The 18,433-nt window shown below is 67.4% G+C and overlaps 7 protein-coding genes across 7 annotated transcripts; 4 read left to right on the forward strand and 3 right to left on the reverse strand.

The window, feature by feature from the left end:
• Positions 1-441: 441 nt before the first annotated feature.
• EMIHUDRAFT_120161 (hypothetical protein) lies at positions 442-996 on the forward strand (the record flags this gene model as incomplete). Its single annotated transcript, XM_005764622.1, has 1 exon — positions 442-996. One exon carries the CDS (start codon positions 442-444, stop codon positions 994-996), a length of 555 nt encoding a protein of 184 aa, XP_005764679.1.
• A 292-nt stretch (positions 997-1,288) lies between these two features.
• EMIHUDRAFT_459690 (hypothetical protein) lies at positions 1,289-6,333 on the reverse strand (the record flags this gene model as incomplete). The annotated part of the gene is made up of 12 exons (XM_005764623.1): positions 5,896-6,333; positions 5,487-5,835; positions 5,356-5,411; positions 4,696-5,087; positions 4,595-4,624; positions 3,896-4,154; positions 3,802-3,807; positions 3,182-3,753; positions 2,999-3,110; positions 2,695-2,923; positions 1,911-2,506; positions 1,289-1,594 (listed from the first exon to the last, which is right to left on the reverse strand). The coding sequence occupies exons 2-12, from the start codon at positions 5,608-5,610 to the stop codon at positions 1,289-1,291; spliced, it is 2,682 nt and encodes an 893-aa protein (XP_005764680.1). The 5' UTR covers positions 5,611-5,835; positions 5,896-6,333.
• Positions 6,334-7,256: 923 nt separating this feature from the next.
• EMIHUDRAFT_459692 (hypothetical protein) lies at positions 7,257-9,655 on the forward strand (the record flags this gene model as incomplete). The annotated part of the gene is made up of 4 exons (XM_005764624.1): positions 7,257-7,698; positions 7,945-8,240; positions 8,323-8,869; positions 8,948-9,655. 4 exons carry the CDS (start codon positions 7,257-7,259, stop codon positions 9,475-9,477), a joined length of 1,815 nt encoding a protein of 604 aa, XP_005764681.1. The 3' UTR covers positions 9,478-9,655.
• Positions 9,656-10,353: 698 nt separating this feature from the next.
• Positions 10,354-12,565, reverse strand: EMIHUDRAFT_247541 (hypothetical protein; the record flags this gene model as incomplete). Its single annotated transcript, XM_005764625.1, has 3 exons — positions 10,354-12,235; positions 12,302-12,367; positions 12,486-12,565. The coding sequence occupies 3 exons, from the start codon at positions 12,563-12,565 to the stop codon at positions 10,354-10,356; spliced, it is 2,028 nt and encodes a 675-aa protein (XP_005764682.1).
• Positions 12,566-13,129: 564 nt separating this feature from the next.
• Positions 13,130-13,846, forward strand: EMIHUDRAFT_247542 (hypothetical protein; the record flags this gene model as incomplete). Its single annotated transcript, XM_005764626.1, has 1 exon — positions 13,130-13,846. One exon carries the CDS (start codon positions 13,130-13,132, stop codon positions 13,844-13,846), a length of 717 nt encoding a protein of 238 aa, XP_005764683.1.
• Positions 13,847-14,277: 431 nt separating this feature from the next.
• Positions 14,278-15,394, reverse strand: EMIHUDRAFT_470841 (hypothetical protein). Its single transcript, XM_005764627.1, has 3 exons — positions 15,060-15,394; positions 14,676-14,986; positions 14,278-14,606 (listed from the first exon to the last, which is right to left on the reverse strand). The coding sequence occupies exons 1-3, from the start codon at positions 15,298-15,300 to the stop codon at positions 14,334-14,336; spliced, it is 825 nt and encodes a 274-aa protein (XP_005764684.1). The 5' UTR covers positions 15,301-15,394; the 3' UTR covers positions 14,278-14,333.
• Positions 15,395-15,899: 505 nt separating this feature from the next.
• On the forward strand, positions 15,900-17,646 carry EMIHUDRAFT_247544 (hypothetical protein; the record flags this gene model as incomplete). The annotated part of the gene is made up of 4 exons (XM_005764628.1): positions 15,900-16,581; positions 16,945-17,009; positions 17,118-17,432; positions 17,635-17,646. 4 exons carry the CDS (start codon positions 15,900-15,902, stop codon positions 17,644-17,646), a joined length of 1,074 nt encoding a protein of 357 aa, XP_005764685.1.
• Between the last annotated feature and the right edge of the window lie 787 nt (positions 17,647-18,433).

Raw genomic sequence — 18,433 nt, forward strand, 5'->3', positions numbered from 1 at the left:
CACCAAGGCCACACACCATTATCAACTGCACGGTGAAGCAGCCCACGCCGAGCTCCTGATGGGGAGGTGGAGCGCGGTGGATTGGGAGGTGGAGCGCGGTGGTGGTGAGCGTGGGTCGGAGGGCCGCCGCGACAACCTCGAGCGCATCGTCGACGGTCATCAGTTTCATGGTGGCCGTCTTCATCCTCGAGGGAGAGCAGGCGCGACAATGTCGGCGATGAACGGCGAACGTACGATACGGGCACGGAACATGAGGCAGCTGACTTTCTTTCTCCGTCCTTTATAGCAAAGAAAGAAAGAAAACAGACACGCCAAGGGAGGGATGGGAGGACGGCATGCCGCCTTTGCGCGCAGGGTTTTCTTTTTTGTGGCCCGGGGCGGCGTGTATATTCCCGAGCAAAGCCACCAGGCGTTTCCCTGTGTGTGTGTGTGTGTACACATATGCTGCTTCTGACGCTGTCCTCGCCAGCTCTCCTGCCTCGTCGTGCCGCGCTCGACCTTGCGGCGTCGGCAGGAATCACGACGCTGCTGCCGCCGCTGCCCGCCGCTGCAAAGGCTGGCACCTTCGCAAATATGGACGGCTCCAAGTCGTCGATGGCGGCTGGCGATGCCTCCAACGCGTGCCTCTTCGCCCAGCCTGGCTCGGGGATATGCATGGTGTACGAGAGCAGCGAGCCGAAGCTGTACTCGACGCCTGACCAGCGTGCGGCGCTCGAAAAGCTGCGGGCGGCCGCTGAGAAGCTCAGCGGACTCGGCGAGCTCATCGCCTCGTCGCGCTGGACTGCGATATCGCAGCTGCTGGGCGGCAGCCGAGACCTACGTGAGGCCGTCGGATTTCTCACGGACGACGATGTGTCGAAAAAGGCGGCGAAGAAGGTCTTCCTGGACCTCGACGGCGTGGCTCTTGGAGCGAGCAAAAGGGACGGCAAGGCGGCGCAACTGTACTTTGCTTCGTATTCGCGGGACATGCCCGAGCTGTTGAAGCTGCTGAGGTAGACGCGCACGCAAGCGGGTTTGGGTGATCGAAATATGTCCGTGTATTACAAAAAAATAGAGTTACCGTTTTTGCATTTTGGTCATTTTGGGTGAAATTCTGAAAAACGTGCAGCACTTCTAGCCGACATCGACAAAAGTCACTCTCTAGCCCCGCGGCGAGCAGCCCCGCCGGAGGCGAAGAAAATTTTGCCATCTAGCGCTCTCTAACACACATTTTTGCACAAATCGACGCCTCCAAACAGGCTCAATAAGACTGGTCTTCACTGCAGCACGCCTCGAGCGAGTAATGCGTCTATAGGCCAATATAAAAGAGCTTCTCGCGCGCGCTCCTCAGCTGGCGGTCCGCAGGGCCGCCCGGGCCGGGCGAGAAGCGCAAGCCCGCCAGCCGCACCATGTGATTCACGATGATGAGCGTCTCGGCCTCGAGCAGCGTGTAGGAGCGAAGCTTGCCCTCGCACTCGCGTTGCTCGAGCCTGAGCCAATGCGCCTTGACCACGAGATAGCCCGCGGGGATGGTGTCAGTGTTGACGACCGTGTCCTCGGCCAGCGTGTACGCCTTCCCCTTGAGCACCGCCAGCCAGTAGAGCCCCTCGAGCGACTGCTCGCGCCGATCTGCGCGGCGACAGCGGCCTGGACACGTCCGGCCAAGTCGGTTACGGGGAGGGCTACTACGAGGTCTTTGCGCGGGGGTGGTCGGGCGCCAGGCGCCCAGTCGATTGCCGCATAGTTCGTCGTAGTAGCCCTATCATAAACCTCGTATTCACACCTTGCACTTTGAAAAAAGAAATATCCGACCTTTGTCGAAGATCCAGAGGGTTTATCAGAGCATCACCCTTTTTCGAATTTTGTTTATCTCCGCGGGCGCCGGCACACACGCCACAACATCACACGCACACTCAGCGGAAGGAGGCCACCCTCAGCGTCCCCTCGGTGGCGTACATAACAAGCTCCCACGGCCCCACGTACGGGTCAAACGTCGAGAGCAGCACCGCATACATGCCCGCCGGGAGTGGCGTGCGCGGCAAGCACGCGCCCCCCGCTGGGTAGGCGTACAGCCCCCCCTCGGACACGGCGCGCGCGCGGGAGAGGCCGCGGCCCGTGGCCTCTGTCCGCTGCTCGCCGCCGTCAAAGAGAGCGACGCACAGGGAGGGCGGCGCCGCCGAGCGGCCCTCTCTCGTGCCGGGCGCGCGCAGGCGCAGCAGCAGCTCGGCGGGGCGCGAGAGGACGAGCTGCAGCTGCGGGTTCTTCCAAAAGGCGCCGTGGTTCGGAGAGCCGGCGGCGCTCTGCCGGTCCCACGCCCCCTGGACCGCCTGCCGCTGCAGCCCGTGCGCCTCGTGGGGCAGCGCCGCCAGCCGGCCCGCCGAGGCGCGCAGCTCGAAGCCGCACTCGGTGCCCGGCGTGAAGGTGGACGGCACGACGAGCCAGCGGCCCGCAGGGAGGGAGGCCGCCGCCAGCCGACAGCCGCCAGGTCGGTAGTCGCCCGAGCGGAGCGGCCACTTGCGCGCGTCGCCTGCAGGAAGGCTCCGAGAGAAGGTTTCGAGGAGGGTCCCGGTGCGGTGTGCCTCGCGCGCGCGGCGCCGGCGCCGGCCGGCTGCTCCGTCGGCGCCTCGGGGCTGAGAGCGAGCCCGAGCTGCACGTCCTCCGGCTTCGAGCCTGCGGGACGAGGCGTGGGGCTTCCGTCACGGTCGCGTCACGGACGCGTCCGAGCTGCGGCCGGGTCAGCCAAGTCTGCGCCTCCGCCGCGCAGCCCGACGGCGGCGAGCTCGAGGACCGGGCTGGCGGCGAAGGGGAGCTCGAGCAGGAAGCGGGGGTTGTCGACGTACGAGTCGTGGTTCGAGGAGCCGCCGGCGGTGCGGCCGCTCCACGCGCCGGTGAGGCGCGACGCGGTCGGCTCGGGCGGTGCGATCGGGCGGAGGGTGAAGGGCGCCTGCGCGTAGACGTCGAGCGAGAAGTCGACCTGCGGGGCATTCCTCTCGAGTCGAGGGTTCGATTCACTAGTCACTCGCGGCGAGCGGCCGGCCTGCGAGTCGGTCGGCTTGTACTGGGCGAGGGCGAGGGTGAGCTGCTGCGGCGCGGACGCGGCGGGCAAGTCGAACTTGACGAGCGTGTGCGGCCTGTGGGGCATGTCCGGGACACGTCGCGGACGTGTCCGTCGGCAAGTCGAGCCGGACAGGGCGCGTGCGGCCGGTTGGAGTACACTCCCTGCATCCAGCAGCGCTCGAGGTAGTGGGCGCGTGCGCCGCCGCGGAAGACGTGCACGGTCAGAAAGGCGTCGCGAGAGGCGTCCCGCCCCTCCGCCATGGCGAGGTTGTACGGCCGCGAGGAGTGGCGGGTGAGGAGGACCCAGACCGCCGTCGCCGCGCCGGCGGGCGGCACGTTGACTGTGAGCTGGTACTGCGGGTTGGTGCCGAGGTCGACGGCGTCGTCGCGGAAGGCGGCGCGGGGCGGCCACTGCCCGTGCGTCACGGTGTGGTGCTTGAAGAGCTGCGGGTTCCAGTTGAGGAAGACGCCCTCGAAGTGGCGGAGCAGCGAGTCGTAGTCGATCCAAAAGATGCCGTTGTCCTGCTGCAGCGACGCCTGCTGGTCGAAGCCGAACGCCTTGCGCAGCTCCGGCGTCCACCGCTGTCGGTCGAAGACTGAGAAGGCGCCGCGCCACCGCTTGCGCGCCCACGGGTTCTTGAGCTGCAGCAGCTGCACGCCGCACGCGGCGCGCACCTGCAGCACCGCGTACGCGTGCGTCGGCACGAGGCCGAGCGCCTATCGGCAAAGGCTCCAGGCTCACGCAAGGCCCTCTGCGTGCGCCGCGTCGGCACGAGGCCGTTTGCGTCGGCGGCCGACTCCTCCATCGGCCTGTACATGAGGAGTGAATAGTTGACAACTCATACCGGTATCACGAACAGGCCGACTCCCCCCTCGACCCGGTCGCGACGGTGATGAGGCAGTCGCCGAACTTCGACGCCGACGTCATGCGCTGCCACAGCCGGTCGCGCTTGAAGTCGCCGCTGTCCGTCCGCAGCTGCTCGGGCACCCAGCCGGTGAGGGCGTGCATGTCGATGCCCGAGTTCGAGCCGGGGAAGTCGTACCCTCCGTTGACCTTCATGTACGCCTTCTCGAGGATTGACACCCAGAGCTCCTCGGCGTGGGACGAGTGCGAGCACCTGCTCACATCTCCCCCCATCTCCCCATATCTCCCCCAATCTCCCCCTATCTCGGTGGGACGAGTGCGAGCACCTGCTCACATCTCCCCCTATCTCCCCATATCTCCCCCAATCTCCCCCTATCTCGGTGGGACGAGTGCGAGCACCTGCTCACATCTCCCCCTATCTCCCCATATCTCCCCCAATCTCCCCCTATCTCGGTGGGACGAGTGCGAGCACCTGCTCACATCTCCCCCCATCTCCCCATATCTCCCCCAATCTCCCCCTATCTCGGTGGGACGAGTGCGACCACCTGCTCACATCTCCCCCTATCTCCCCCTATCTCCCCCTATCTCCCCCTATCTCCCCATATCTCGGTGGGACGAGTGCGAGCACCTGCTCACGGCCCGACGAGTGACGAGCCGCCCCTCACGGACCCCGCGGCAGGCGACCGGGGTCACATCGGCCGCCCGTGCCGGTCGAGCGGCAGCCTGTCGTCGACGAGGAGGTGTGAAGAGGAGGTGTGAAGAGGGGGTGTGAAGAGGAGGTGTGAAGCGGCAGCCTGTCGTCGACGAGGATGCGGCGGCTCACTCCGTTGAACTTGAGGCGGACCATGTACTTGCCCGCCGGGTTGTAGATGGGCACGCCTGCGCGGTCCTGCGGGTAGAGGATCGCCGTGACGAGCTGCGTGCGGAAGCGGCGCTCGAAGGACGCGGCGATCACGAGGGACGAGACGAAGGAGCAGTCGGTGATGATGGTCTGCGTGATGGTGAGCGGCGACACGAGGTAGATCATCCTTGGCTCGCCGCGCATGAACTCGGACGGGCGCGCCCACCGCCCAAAGTGCGCCCGCTGCTCGCCGTTGAGCAGCAGCAGGCCGTCCGGGTCGCACCACGGCGCGCCGAAGGCGAAGCGCTCTCTGGCCTGGTCGCCGAGCCACGGGTAGTGGACGAGCTTGCCTAAGGACATGTCCCGGACATGTCATGGACGTGTCCTGGACATGCCACGGGTAGTGGACGAGCTTGCCTAAGGACATGTCCCGGACATGTCATGGACGTGTCCTGGACATGCCACGGGTAGTGGACGAGCTTGCCTAAGGACATGTCCCGGACATGTCATGGACGTGTCCTGGACATGCCACGGGTAGTGGACGAGCTTGCCTAAGGACATGTCCCGGACATGTCATGGACGTGTCCTGGACATGCCACGGGTAGTGGACGAGCTTGCCGATCCGAGACGAGCGGGCGAGCACCTTCTTCTCCTCGTCGGAGAGGCCGCCTGGGGTCAGAGGGCGGAAGGCGGGTGAGGGTCGGGGCTGGCGACCTCCTCCGCGGCACAAGAGAGAGAGGTGGCCCTTGGCGGCGGGCTTTGCGGCAGGCTTGGCGGCGGGCTTGGCGGCGGCCGGCGCTGACGCCGGCGCCGGGCCGGCGGGGGCTGGCCCGCGTCCTCCGCCCTTGAGCTGCTCGGCGCGGTCCATCACTGCGCCGAGCCGGAGCCGGATCGATGCCGCCGCGTGCCCTCCCTCCTCGAGCCTCAGGGCAGAGAGGAGGTGCTCCGCCGCAGACGTGTACAGCTCGAGCGCCTCGTCCGCCTCGTCCGCCTCGTCCGCCTGCACGGCGAGCTCGGTGTGCAGCTTGGCCGACGCCAGTGGCGCCGCCGACGGCTTCGCCGCAGCTGACTCGATGCGGAGAGCAGCGCTCGCCTGTAAATCAGATGAAAGTGAGACACAACGGATGAGGTGCAGCTGACTCGATGCGCTCGCCTCGGCCCAAGTCTGCGCCGCCGGGTTGGAGGCGTTCGTGTGCCCCGCCGCCGGCTGTGCCGCCGAGCTGGGGACGGAGCGCGAGCTGGAGGCGTGCGGTGCGGCTGGGGACGGAGCGCGAGCTGGCGGTGGCGAGGCCGTCGCCGGTGCTGAAGCAGGAGGCGGTGGCGAGGTGGCTGCCTGCCGCAGCGCGAGTCGCTGCAGCTCGGCCAGGCGCTGGCTGTACTCGGCGTGGCGTGCGGAGAGCAGCTCGAGGCGCGTTGGAGACGTCTCGAGCTCGAGGAGGGCCTCGAGCCCGCCGACGGCCTCGGAGTAGAGCAGCGTCGCTGCCGAGACCGCTCCTGCGTCGTCCTCCGCCTTGCCGCGCTCGAGGAGGCCGAGCGTGGACTCCCAGAGCGTGGCTAGCCGGTTGGCGGCGAACGCTGCAAGAGCGTCCTCCATACAAACATGCGACGGCGGCGAAGCGCGCCACTCCGCTCGGGGAAAGGGGCCGGCTGCGAAAGAATTTTACCCGCGGTCCCTGTCTCCCTCGCACAACACTGAGAAGCGGCGTCAGATGCAGATGTCACGATGCATCCGAAGGGGACCCCAGCGCCGGCATCATCCGTAGAGGCACGAGTGTTCGAAGAGAGAGTGGACCTGAGCAACAACATGACCTGCAGGCAAATGATCGGAGTGGGAGTCAGAAATGTGGTCCTTCCTTGCGCGAGGGGAGCTCGATAGACTCGAGGGGCCAGGATACGCCGCGAGGAGGACGGAGTTGCGCCGAAAGGCGAAAGAAGCCGCGAGAACAAGGGACCGGCAGGCGGCGGCGTCGCAGGACGAGGCAGAAGAGAACGACGCGACAGAGGAGGAAATGACAAGGGAGAGAACGACGAGAGTGGGACGACCGCGAGGTGGCATGAAGGTTGCAGCGAGTCCTCCCATCCCTCCCTTGGGTTGTCTGTTTTCTTTCTTTCTTTTACTGAGAAGCGGCGAGAGACTGCGAAGAGAGATAGGAAGAGGCAGACTCCCTAGGGTGGGCGACGGCTAGCGCACCACACACCTCTCCTTAAAATCCCTGTGTGGTGGCGGCGTGCCGTCCTCCCATCCCTCCCTTGGGTTGTCTGTTTTCCTTCTTTCTTTCTTTACTGGGCACGGGACTGGCTCGCACTTCTCCGACGCAGCGCGACCACGGACGAAGCGTGGCGGCGGGGGTGGGCCCGAGCGCTAGCTACGGCCTTCTCTGACGGCGAGAGCGGCGCGCGGTGGCGACTGCGCCCCAGACCTTCACAGCAGCCAAGGCTGCTGGCGCCGCGAAAGAAAGAAATCCCGAAAGCCACAGCGTCTTGAAAGTGCTGCTCGACCTTCATAAAATTTATATGGCTGAGGCAGCGTCTGCCGCCACGCCCCCGTGGCGCCTGCACCGGCTGCAGGACTCGCTCAAGCTCGACGTCGACGCCGGCGGCTGCACGATCGGGCGTGCGCACGTCGTCGGGGAGCCAAAGCAAATCTCGAGAAGCCACGCGACGTTCCGGCCAGCCGCCGAGGGAGTCCTCGACGTCACGTTTGCCGGACAGCTCTCCTTTGTCTGGAGTGCTCAGAGGCCACGCGAGTGGCAGCGCTTGGGCAAGGGTGCGCGCGCGGTCCTACAGAACGGTGACTGCGTTGCGCTGGAGCCGCCTCGTCTCCGGCGCGGGATTTTCCGCACGCAGCTTGCGGGAGCGCCTCTGCCAGCCTGCCACATGCCTCGCTTCGAGGACCAGAATGACGCGAGGCGCAGTGACGAAGAGCAGGGCGCGCCGTCCAAGCGTGCGCGCTCGAGTGCCCTTTCTGACACCGCACCTCTTGCCGCACCTCTTGCCGCACCTCCTGCCGCACCTCCTGCCGCTGCCACCGCACCTCTTGCCGCACCTCTTGCCGCACCTCCTGCCGCTGCCGCGCCTGTCGCCGACGCGGCGGCCGCGCCGGCCGCCGCTCCTGCCGCCTCGCAACGCGGCCCGAGCCTCGAGGAGCAGCTGGACAGCATTCTGGACGAGCCGCTCGAGGCATCGCTGCGAGCCTTCCGAGAGGGCGAGGAGGTGATCGACCTGTCGCTGTCGGACGACGACGAGGAGAAGCAGGGCGAGGGCCGCGAGCCGGAGAAGGAGAAGGCGCACGCCATCGCTCCCTCTCCCGCCTCTCGACCCGCCGCTCCCGCCGCCCCGTCCTCCTCGGCGGCGGGTCCCAAGGCGGCGGGCCCCAAGGCGACGGGCAAGGCACCTGGCAAGGCGGCGGGCGGGGCTGAATCGCTTGCCTCCCCGTGGAGCAGCAAGCAGCTTGCCTCCCCGTGGACGATCGCGAGCGGCGCCTGCAAGGCAGCCCCCGTACGCCCTCCCCCGCCGAGACAGTGCCGAGGGCACTCGTCCACAACATGTCCTTCACACGTCCTGGACACGTCCCGTATAGGCCGCCTCCCCCTACCCCGCCGGCGTGCCGAGCGTGCCGGATGGCTCGGCCGCGCAGGGCGGCGTGCTGCGCGCCAGATTCGTCGCGCCACCCTTCTCGTCGCTCGACGCGAGGCAGCCGGTGTGGCAGGAGCGCAAGAAGCACTGGAACGCGCTCTTCGACAGCGGCGCCGGCCGCTCGAACACGCTCCTCTCCGCCGGCCGCACCTCTGGCCTCGGCGTGCTCGAGAAGGCGGACGGCTCGGTGGTGGGCACCTCGCTCTTCGACCCCGTGCTCGCCGAGGTCATGGTCCGCTGGTTCGCGCCGCGGCCGCGCCTCGTCGCCGCCGGGTCGCGCCTCGCCCCCGCCGGCAGGCCGGTCATCGTCCTCGACCCGTTCGCGGGGGGGTGCGTGCGAGGGATCGTGTGCGCGGGCCTCGGCTGCCTGTACGTCGGCGTCGACATCTCCGCGAAGCAGGTGCGCGCCAACCAGGAGCAGTGGCAGCAGCTCGAGCGGAGCGGCCGCCTCGGCGAGGTCAAGCACGCGCCCGCCTGGCTCCACGGAGACGGAGAGCACAGAGCCGCCCCCGCTCACCGGCGGCGTGCTCGCGAACCGTCTCGGAACCTTCTCCGACCCTTCCCTTTAGGCGAGCAGATCGCGAGCCACTACCAGGGCGTGCTCGCCAGCCGCGGGCTGCCGCCGGAGACGCTCGCGGACCTCATCCTCGCGTGCCCGCCCTACTATGACCGCGAGCAGTACAACGGCGGCCCCCTCGACCTGTCGATGCTCCCCACGTACAAGGCCTTCCTCGCAAAGTACCAGCGCATCATCGCCGCGGCCGTCTCGCTGCTAAAGCCGCAGCATTTCGCCTGCTTCGTCGTGGGCAACGCGCGCGCCAAGGGCGGCGGGCTGCACGTCCTGCTGTCCGACACGCTGCAGGCCTTCGCAAAGGTGGACTGCACTCCGTACAACGTGGCCGTCCTCCTCACCGCGCTCGGCACGGCGCCGCAGCGCGCGGAGCAAACCATGGCCGCGGCCTCGAAGCTGGTGCCGGCGCACCAGGACGTTCTGGTGGTTGTCAAGGGGAGGGGCTTCGACAAGAGCGATGCTCGCGCGTGCGGCATCCGCGCCAAGGAGGGCGCCTCCTCGCAGTCGTCCGCCGATTCCCAGGGCTAGGTCCTTGTGGGTCTGGGAGCGTGTGGCTCTCTGAGGATCGGGCGGTGCCGTCGCATGGGAGAGTCTGCGCTGGTGCGCGTCTGACGCGCGTGTGTCTACCGCGTCTTATGGTCTTGTTGGCCGGCTAAGAGCCGGAGAGCCAGAGAACGTCATTGGACATTGCTGTCTTCGCACTTCTAAGGATGGAGCTCTGAGTCCGATGCGTCCGAGACGTCGACACACGACAGCAGCTGTGATCTTGCTACACGCTAGCAGATTTCTCGAGAGGCCTGCACACAGATGGCTCACATCACACACACATGGGGCGTATATTTGTGCACCGACATAGACCACACTCCATAGTGCACTTTTGGTATTTGGGGGTCTCTCTCTCCTCTCTGACTCGCTGTCACTTCGAGTGGCCGTGTCGCTCTCTCTCAAAACTCTGGCGTCTTGGAGCGCATTTGCCACACAAGGTGCGACAGCGAGGCGTCTCTACCGCAGCAGCAATTATGACAGGACACAATGTCGACGGGCTCACGGTTATCCTTCCTCCTTTCGTCAGCATGCGACAGTAGACCCACACAACGAGAGACGCCGCGGGGGCCGGCGGGGGGCCGCGCACGCGCAAGCATGAAGCAACTAGCAAGGCGCGGCCACGCCCCCCCCCCCACCCCCGAGCCCGCGCCCGTCTCCCCCGTCTGGCGTTGCGCTACCTCGCAAGGCGCCTTCGTCGGGGAGCGGAGAGGTCGACGCATGCTGGCGGCCGGCGGCACCGTCTAATGGCACCGTGACCGCGCTACTACTGGTCGCTCTCATACACACGGAGGCCCCGGCTAGAGGCACTTCCGCGCTGCTCGGCTGCTTCTCTCGGCAGCAGGGGCGCCCACGGCGGCCTCACGCATCGAACTTAGGCCCGCGGGTCAGGATGATGGCGCCGTAGGCATCCGCCTGCTCGAGGTCGACGCGGGACGCCGATGCGAGCGACAGCGCGTTAAAGAGCAGAAGCGCCGCATCGCGCCGCTTCTTGACGTTTGTCAGCTGGAGCAGCAGGGATGCGTTGAGGATGACGCGCCCTCCCGCAGCCGCGCGCAGCTCATTCTCGATCTCGGCGCGCAGCTCCGCGGACCTGCTAGCGCTCTCCGGCTGGTCCTCCCCCTCGTCGAGTTGCAGCCGGTCGAAGCCCTGCCCGTACGGAAACTCGTCATCTCCAAAGGGCTCCGGCGCGCCCTCTGCAGCGTCCTGCATGCCCGCGTCGCCGAGCGCGTCGACGGCGAAGGTTGGAGGCGGCGACCCTCCGACAGACATGGAGGGGAGCCGTGCCGCAGGGCCCTCCTCCCCGCCGGCGCCGCTCTCGCCGGCGAGCGGCGCGAGCCCGCCCACGAGGCTCGACACGCGGCGCGGGTCGAAGGCTGCGCCCTGCTCGGCCGCACCGCCCTGGCTGGCGCGCGGATCCTCCGGGGAGGGCAGCATCGGGACGTCGCCGGCGGCCTCCGCCCCCTCCTCCCCGTAGCCCTCGCCTCCGGGCAGCGGTGGCGTGCCCGGGCCGGTCGGCGTGACGTCCATCGGAGTCACGCCCTCAGCCGCGTCCTGCCGCGCGCCGCCCTCGCCCTGCGCGGCGTTCTGCTCGGAGAGGGAGAGGAGGGAGAGGGCCTCCTGGACACGGCGGTTGCGGAGCTCCCTCACCGCCGGGCAGGCGCGCAGAATCGGAAGGTGGCGCAGGTCGGGGCGCAGCCACTCGGCGGCCAGGCCCTGCTTTGCAGCCGGTCCCCGCGGCGGTCGTGGCGCACGCCGGCGGGCGGACCGCGTCGAGCCGCGTCGGGAGCCCCGGAGCCGCTCCTCGACGGGCGCGTCGAGGTCGCACAGAAGCGCTGCAGGCGTCGCTCCCGACGACTTGTTCTCGAGGCTAATCTGAAGGTCGATGAGCATCGGCCGGCGGGGCTTGGCCTTCGAGGTCCCCTCGCCTCCGCCCTCGCCCTCCGCAACGTCGCCCGGCGGTGCTCCCGCCGCTTCGGGGAGCTGAGCAATGTCGACCTCCCCTTGGTCCGCCAGCCCGATCAGCGGCGGTGCGCCCGTGAAAAACTCCGCCGCCTGTTGAGCGCTAAGGCCGCCGTCGGAGGGGTCGCCCGCCACCGCCTCCTCTTCCGCCCCGCCGAGTGCTCCGCCCCCCGTCGCGGCGGCCGATCCGCCCGGCTGGAGAGTCGGGTCCGCCTCGTCGTACTCCTCAAACTCGAACCCGAGTGCTGCGCCGTCGTGCCCCTCCGCGGGCTCGGCGGGGGGTTCGTCGCCGAAAATAGGCGATGGCGGCTGCCCCGCTGCACTGCCGGCGCGGCTGCGGCTGCCGGGGAGGGCCAGCGTGCCGGCGGGGAAGGCGGGATCGGCGGCGGGGTCTGCGAGGTCCGTGAAGTGGCCCCCTTCGTTGAGCAGCCAGTCCGCCTGGTCCGCCGCGGACACGTCGTCACCGAGCGGGCGCCCATTGAGGTGCTCGGGCAGGTCGAAGTCGAGGTCGCACGCGTCGTCCGGCCGTGTGATGTTCGCGAGGCGGGTCGGGTTGACGTAGCGGCTCGTGGACGAGGCGGAGTCGGCGAGCAGCTGGTGCCAGAGCTTTGCCACTTTGTCGAGGAGCCTCTTGGTGTCCATCTTGTGCTGCTCAACGACCCCACGGAGCAGCATGGCGGAGGGGCGGAGCGCGAGCGGCACCCTCGGTGCCTTGATGTAATCGATGGTGAAAATCAGGTTGATGTGCTCCCTCGCCCACGCCTTCTCCTTCTTGGAGAGCCTGTGGGCACGGCAGGACAGGCGTGCAGCGGCAGGTGTGGGGTCGGCGGGCCGGTCGGGACATGACTTTTTGCGATCGGCGCGGGGGGCGTCCATGCTGCTGACCCACGCGGCGGCCCTCGCCTCCCGGCCCCTCGCTCCCCGCTCACTCGCTCGACGTTACAGGTGGTCGGTGCGGTTGCGGGTGCTGCACAACAGGAAGGCACCGGCGCAGGCGGCCGCGAGCGCGCTGTGCGGGGGGGCGGACTCACTTTTCGTAGACCTTGGTACCGATGCGGTAGAAGGTGCCCACCGAGCACTTCTTGATGAGCACGTGAGGGTCGTAAAACATCGCGCTCCGAGCTGGAGACGGCGGCGGCGGGACTCTCCGCGTTCCACCGACTTTTGTAGCCTCTTGCCTTCTCAGCAGAATAAAAGTCGGAGGCGACCTGGCGGCAAACAACATAGACATCTCCTGTCTTGCGTCCACCCATACCGCGCTGGTGTCCAGCCCGAGCCTGACTATCTATCCAAGTGCTCCAAGCAAAAGAGGCTGTGTTGGCGCGCACTCGGTCGGTCGGTCGGCCGGCGGCAGCAACGTGCTCAAGCGCGCCGCCGAGCGAGAGACGGTCTGCGCTAGGGAGCTAGCAACAACACACAAATCTATCACTTATGTTGGTTGGGATGCACGCACGCACTCACTACTCACGCGCGCGGGAGCCCCAATAACAGACGAAATTAAGAAACGCGGCGGGCGTAACGACAGCTGAAGTCCTTAGCGGAGGAGGAACGCGGCATGAGCGGCGAGGGAGAGCCGTCGTGGGCGCAGCCGAACCAACGCCAGCCACCATCGCCCGCCGCGACGCCCGCCGCGGCGCCCGCCGCCGCCTCGAGCCGCCGACGACGCGTCCTCTTCATGAGGGGGCTCCGGCTCTGGACGGCTGGAGTTGCGATTGCGCTGATGGTGGATGCAGTGATCCGTGTCGCCTTGAGACCCTACTTCTTAGACGGTGCGGTGCTGGAGCACGGATCCGGCTACGAGGGCGAGCTGGAGCCGTGGAGCGGCACTGACCTCCCTGCCGCTGGCGCGACGCGCGTCACCATCGCGACGGCGGAGATGCTGAGCGCACTGCTGCTCCTGGCCGCGGAGCTGCCATCGCCGCTCTGCGCCCGCTTCGTCATCAGATACGTGGGGGCGCTGGCCACATACGGCGGGAAGGGGTGCTTCATGGTTGTGTCCGGTTCCACCTTCGCACTCGGCGGTCAGACCGAGTACTTTGCAACCGGGGTCCTGCTCGAGCACTTCATCACCGGCTGCATCTGCGCGGCGACGGGGGTCGTCTGGCTGGGCCTCACCGCGCTTCCGTGTCTCCGCTTGCCACCCCACCCCACGCGTGAAGCCTGGCTCGAGTGGAATCGCCGCGAGGTTGCGCCAGCGCCGGCTGCGAGCCTCGAACTCGGGGCTGCGAAGTACGGCTCTGGCGGCGGCCGGGCCCCGCCTGCAGCAGCGATACGCATCGACACCGGCGCGGCGGTCCCGGATCAGAGCCAGCCGCCTTCACCAGGCTCCACAAACCCCTTTTTTGGCAATCGCCATCTGCAGGCGGATTCGCCAACCGCCATGCGAGTGTGAGAACTCGGAATGGAATCGAATAGTCCGGCTCTTGTAGCTAGGTAAGGTAAGGTAAGGTAAACTTCTCCACATAGCACACAAGAGGTGGTGGGGCAAAAGGGGGGGCGACCCTCGCTTTGGGTCTACGTCTAGACACACTAGACTCTAGCGAGGCCGAGCCGTAGTGCAGAGGGAAGAGAGGCGAGACCGAGAGGAGCTAGAGAGCGGGCGCTGAGCAGCACTGACAGCACCTGACAGCTGGTCTGACAGAGGCACCTGACAGGTGCACCTGACAGTGCCTGACAGCCTGACAGATCACCTGACGACAGCACCTGACAGCACCTGACAGCCAGGGCTCAGAGCGGGCGCCGCCCGCCGGACCTCGGGAGTCGGGTGTGTCAGTGTCTGCACTGTCTCAGCAGATAGTCTCGTCACGCTCTTTTAGAGAGCCGTACACACACTTACACACACTAGTGCTTTTTCACAACGAATACCGCAAAAACGAGAGCTATAGCTGCATGTGAGCCGTGAGCCCGCTCCCCTCGTCCGAGGTGTCGGATCGGGTCTCCGCCGCCGGGTCGTCCGGCTTCGCTCGCTTGCAATGCCTCACCAGCGACCATGTAGGCGCGCCGTAGGCCAGGGCCACCACGACAGTGCCCGCATTGGTGAGCGCCGCGGCGAAGAGGGCGGCGCACAGGACCTGCAGCTGCTCGGCGAGGGGGAGGGAGGGCAGCCCGAAGGTGAGGAGCGGCAGCGCGAGGGCGATATCGCGGATGCCAACCTGCGCACGGAGCGGGGGAGGGCTAGGAGGAGACGCCCGCACGGCTTCCCTCCCTCCGAGACGGGGCACCTCGAGGATCATCGAGGTGCGGTTCTTTGCCGGCTGGCCGGGCAGCAGGCAGGCGAGCCCCGCGCCGGTCGCGAGGACGAGGAGGGCGAAGCAGGCGGAGGCGACCAGGGTGACGCGGGGGAGGAGGACGGACCGCGCGCCCTGCAGGCTCGCACTCGACGGGTCTGGCCGTGCGAAGAGGTTCGACAAGACGGTGACGGCGAAGACGGAGAGCACGGCCACGTGCAGCCGCCCCCTCCACCGCCGCTTCTGCTCGTCGGACGCGGCGCGGACGGCGGGGAGCAGGCTGATGCGCCACGAGGCGAGCATGCCTACAGCCGCGCCCGTGCGGGTGGGGAAGGGCGGCGGGCGCGCGGCGGCCGCGGCGCAGGCGGTGGGTCGCGCCGAGGCCGAGCGGATAGACTGTGGAGGCGAGCGAGGAGGCGAGCTGCCTGTACGGGATGTGCACGACCTGGCTGGCGTCGAAGGCCAGCGGATAGACCACGAGGAGGCCGAGCGAGACGAGCACCACGGACACGCACTGCTCAGTGGCGGTCAGGCACGCATTCAGGTCTGTATTAGCCCCGGCGAGGACGGCGATCACGTTGGCCATCGGGCCGCCCGGCAGCAGCGCGATCGTGAGCATGCCTAGCGTGTCGTGCGCCGGCGGAGCCAGCACGCGCAGCAGCAGGATGGAGACCGCCGGGATGGCGACGATCGTTGCAGCCAGAGTGCAGGCGAAGGCCTCGCGATTCGGAGACGCGAGCGTGATCTGCCTCGCGACGGTGGTGTCGGTGTTAAGCCCGATGAGGAACATGAGCGGCGCCGCGTGGAGGGCGGCGGGCAGCATATGGCACGAGTCGCGCCTGGGCAGTGCTCGCCTTGGTTGCCTCAAAAAAAGAATTTGCGGTTGTATTCGATAAAGTGACTAAGTCTCCGGTTGCCTTGTGCGATCCTGCGAAATCGAAAGGAGCCTCCCCTTTTGTTGTCGCAGCTTTGTGCAGTGCAGCGTGCGAGCAGCGCAGCGCCAGGCTGCCGACCACTGGCACGCCCGAGCGGCTGTGGGACGGAGGCCCGCCGAGCGAGTGCGAGCCGCATCGGCGGCCATGTCTCCCGCCGCCGCGAGCGAGTGGCGCAAAGAGGCGGCGTCGCGTAGCGGCTTTTTCTTTTGCGTGCGTGTCAGCTGTGGGAAATCACGAAGAAAGGTCTCAACCAACGCCCCACCACTTGCTTCCCCTGGCCTCCATGGCCGCCTCCGTGGCCGCCCAGGCCTCCTCCTCGGAGGCACGCGGCCAGCCGCTGTTCGACACCATCGCCGAAGACGGACCGCTTACCGACGCAGCTGCGGCGTCTGTGCTCCAGTCGCTCCTCGACTACGTCGAGCGACAGGAGGCTTATGTCCCGCTCCTTCCTTCGCATGTCTACGTAAGTGAGCGAGGCGCAATCAGCGTGAGCGAGACCGCATCGCCTCCCTGCGTCCCTCCCGCGTGCGAGCTGAGCGGTGACGTCATATTCGTGCCGCCCGAGGCGCCTCTGCGGGAGGTGCAGTCGGCATACACCTGGAACCTCGGCGTCTTCCTCTACGTGCTGCTGACGGGCTACCCGCCGTTCGCTTCGAAATCGGTCGCCTGTCCCTTCTGGGAGAGCTTCGTCGCCTCCTCCCGCCTCAGCTGCCCGGCGCACTTCACCTCCCCCGTCATCTCGCTGCTGTGCGGCATGATAGCGCTGCCTCCCGAGGCTCGAATGACGGTGCACGAGGCCCGCGCCGAGGTGATGACGTGGCAGCTGCAGCTGCTTCGGCCCGTCAACCTGTCCGGCAACGGCAACGGCAACGGCAACGGCAAGCACAGGAAGACCCTCAAGCGCGCCAAAGACGCGGGCGCCGCGGCGCTGACCCTCTGCTCGGGCCTCGGCGTGGCGGCGGGCCGTGAAGGCCCTCGCTGCGGAGGAGCGTCGAGCGGCGGGGTGGGCGCGGGGCCGGCGGCGAGCACGGAACAGGCAGCAGGGGTGGCGGGGGCGGCAGGCGCAGCAGGCGCAGCAGGGGAAGCAGGAGGAGCGGTAGAGAGGGCGGAGGCGGAGCCGGCGACGGCGACGGCGGCGCGGAGGGAGGGAGGGCACGCGGCGGCGGCGCAGAACGGCTTCATCGCCCCGGGGCCGCAGCGCCTCCGCACGGGCGACGCGCCCCCCCCTCCCTCTCCCGTCGTCGGCCCGCACGGCGTGGCGCGCACCTCGCTCCAGTCGCTGGCGCTGCACCCGAACTCGCCTCCCTTCCGGGCGCGCTCCCAAAAAGGGCAGTGCGGCTCGCAGCGGCCGCTGGCGGTGCTCTACTCGCCCGATTCGGAGCTGCCGCGCAAGGTGTCTCCCGACGTCGCCTCGCTATGGGCGAGGGCGGACACGCGCGCCCCCGCGGCGGCCCGCAGCTGCGTGCCCGTCCGCCGACTCGGCTGGGAGATGCCGGCGGAGGGGGGGCTCGAGGGGTCCGTGGAGCGGGTGGGCAAGGTGCTCTCCGAGCTCGGCGTCCCCTTCGAGGTCCCGGGCGTCGCCACCAACCCGCTCTCCATCAAGACACTCCCCTGCAACTTCGCCGCGATGGGCAGTGCTCAGATGCAGGCCGTCATCTTCATCTCGGAGGCGGACGCGGCGGAGCAGGCGGAGGGGCGCTGCGGCCACCGCATCGACGTCTCGCGCCACTCGGGCGACACGTTCCAGTTCCACGCCTTTTACCGCAAGCTCCGAGCCGGCCTCGGAGCCGACATCGGCTGGAACGGCGTGGACTACGTCCGGAGGTCGGGGCTGTCGGGCCGCGGCGGCGCGAGCGGCGGCGCAGGCGGAGCAGGCGGCGAGGTGGCGGCAGGGCAGAGGTGATGGCCGTCGGGGTAGCGAGGGAGGCATCGGGTGAGCTGTGAGCTCACCGGGGTATTCAGCCGTGTTCATGCACGATCATGGCAGAGGGGCATGTGGGTGGCACACACTTGTGGAGTGCGGTCGGTAACTCAACCACAAGCACAACCTGCACGCTGCACGCTGCACGCCCACCCTGACAAACAAGCAAGGACAGAACGCAAGCAAGAAATAAATAAATAAATAAATAAAAACGGACACCTCTCTACTGTGAGGTGGGTAAAAAGGAACAGGTCCCCGCCCTTGAAGGGCCTTCCCCTTGCGATCTTTGTGCAGGGTTCTTTGTGGGTGTGGTCGGCGGCTAGCCGGGGTCGTCCTCCCTCATCCCTCGATGGGGGACTACACGACTAGCACTAGCCGTCTTCCACATGGTCCCTCGGGTCCCTGCCGCTCCTAACCTCTTCGTACATCCTCCTGCTGATCTCCGCAAAGTCCGCAAGCAAGTAAAGAAAGCACCGCCAATTATTAATAATCGCTCGCGGCGAGAGAGGTGGAGCCCGGGCGCGCTCGGGTCTTGCTGCACCCTAAGGCTGCTCTCTGACTCTGAACCAACTCTGGTGACTGATCTCTCTGTACTCTGACTCAGAGAGAGATTATCTCAGAGAGAGATGATCTCAGTGCCTCTCGCTGCGGCTGTGTGCGCAATCTCCTCTCTCGTGGCAGGAAGGCAGCGCCGCTGCGGAGGGCGCCCTGAGGGGGAGTAAATCAGGAGTAAAGAAAGAAAGAAAGAAAGAAAACGTGCAACCCAAGCGCCAAGGCGCAAGGGAGGGATGGGAGTGCCACCCGCATATTCGCCCCGTTTTTTTTCGTTTGAGCTGCACAGCTGCTGGGTTCCGGCTCCTAGCCGGATAGGGGGTCTGTAGCCACTGGCTGGCTGG

This window comes from Emiliania huxleyi, assembly GCF_000372725.1.
Source record: "Emiliania huxleyi CCMP1516 unplaced genomic scaffold EMIHUscaffold_586, whole genome shotgun sequence".
In the NCBI taxonomy this organism is placed as follows: Eukaryota; Haptophyta; order Isochrysidales; family Noelaerhabdaceae; genus Emiliania; species Emiliania huxleyi.

What these genes read in the sequence shown, in the direction of transcription:
- EMIHUDRAFT_470841 (XM_005764627.1), bottom strand. Translation starts at nt 15,300, where the DNA reads ATGCTCACGATCGCGCTGCTGCCGGGCGGCCCGATGGCCAACGTGATC. An exon ending in AGTCTATCCGCTCGGCCTCG is followed by an intron (nt 14,987 to 15,059) that starts GCGCGACCCACC and finishes GCGCGGCTGTAG; the next exon opens with GCATGCTCGCCTCGTGGCGC. An exon ending in GCACCTCGATGATCCTCGAG is followed by an intron (nt 14,607 to 14,675) that starts GTGCCCCGTCTC and finishes CTCCGTGCGCAG; the next exon opens with GTTGGCATCCGCGATATCGC.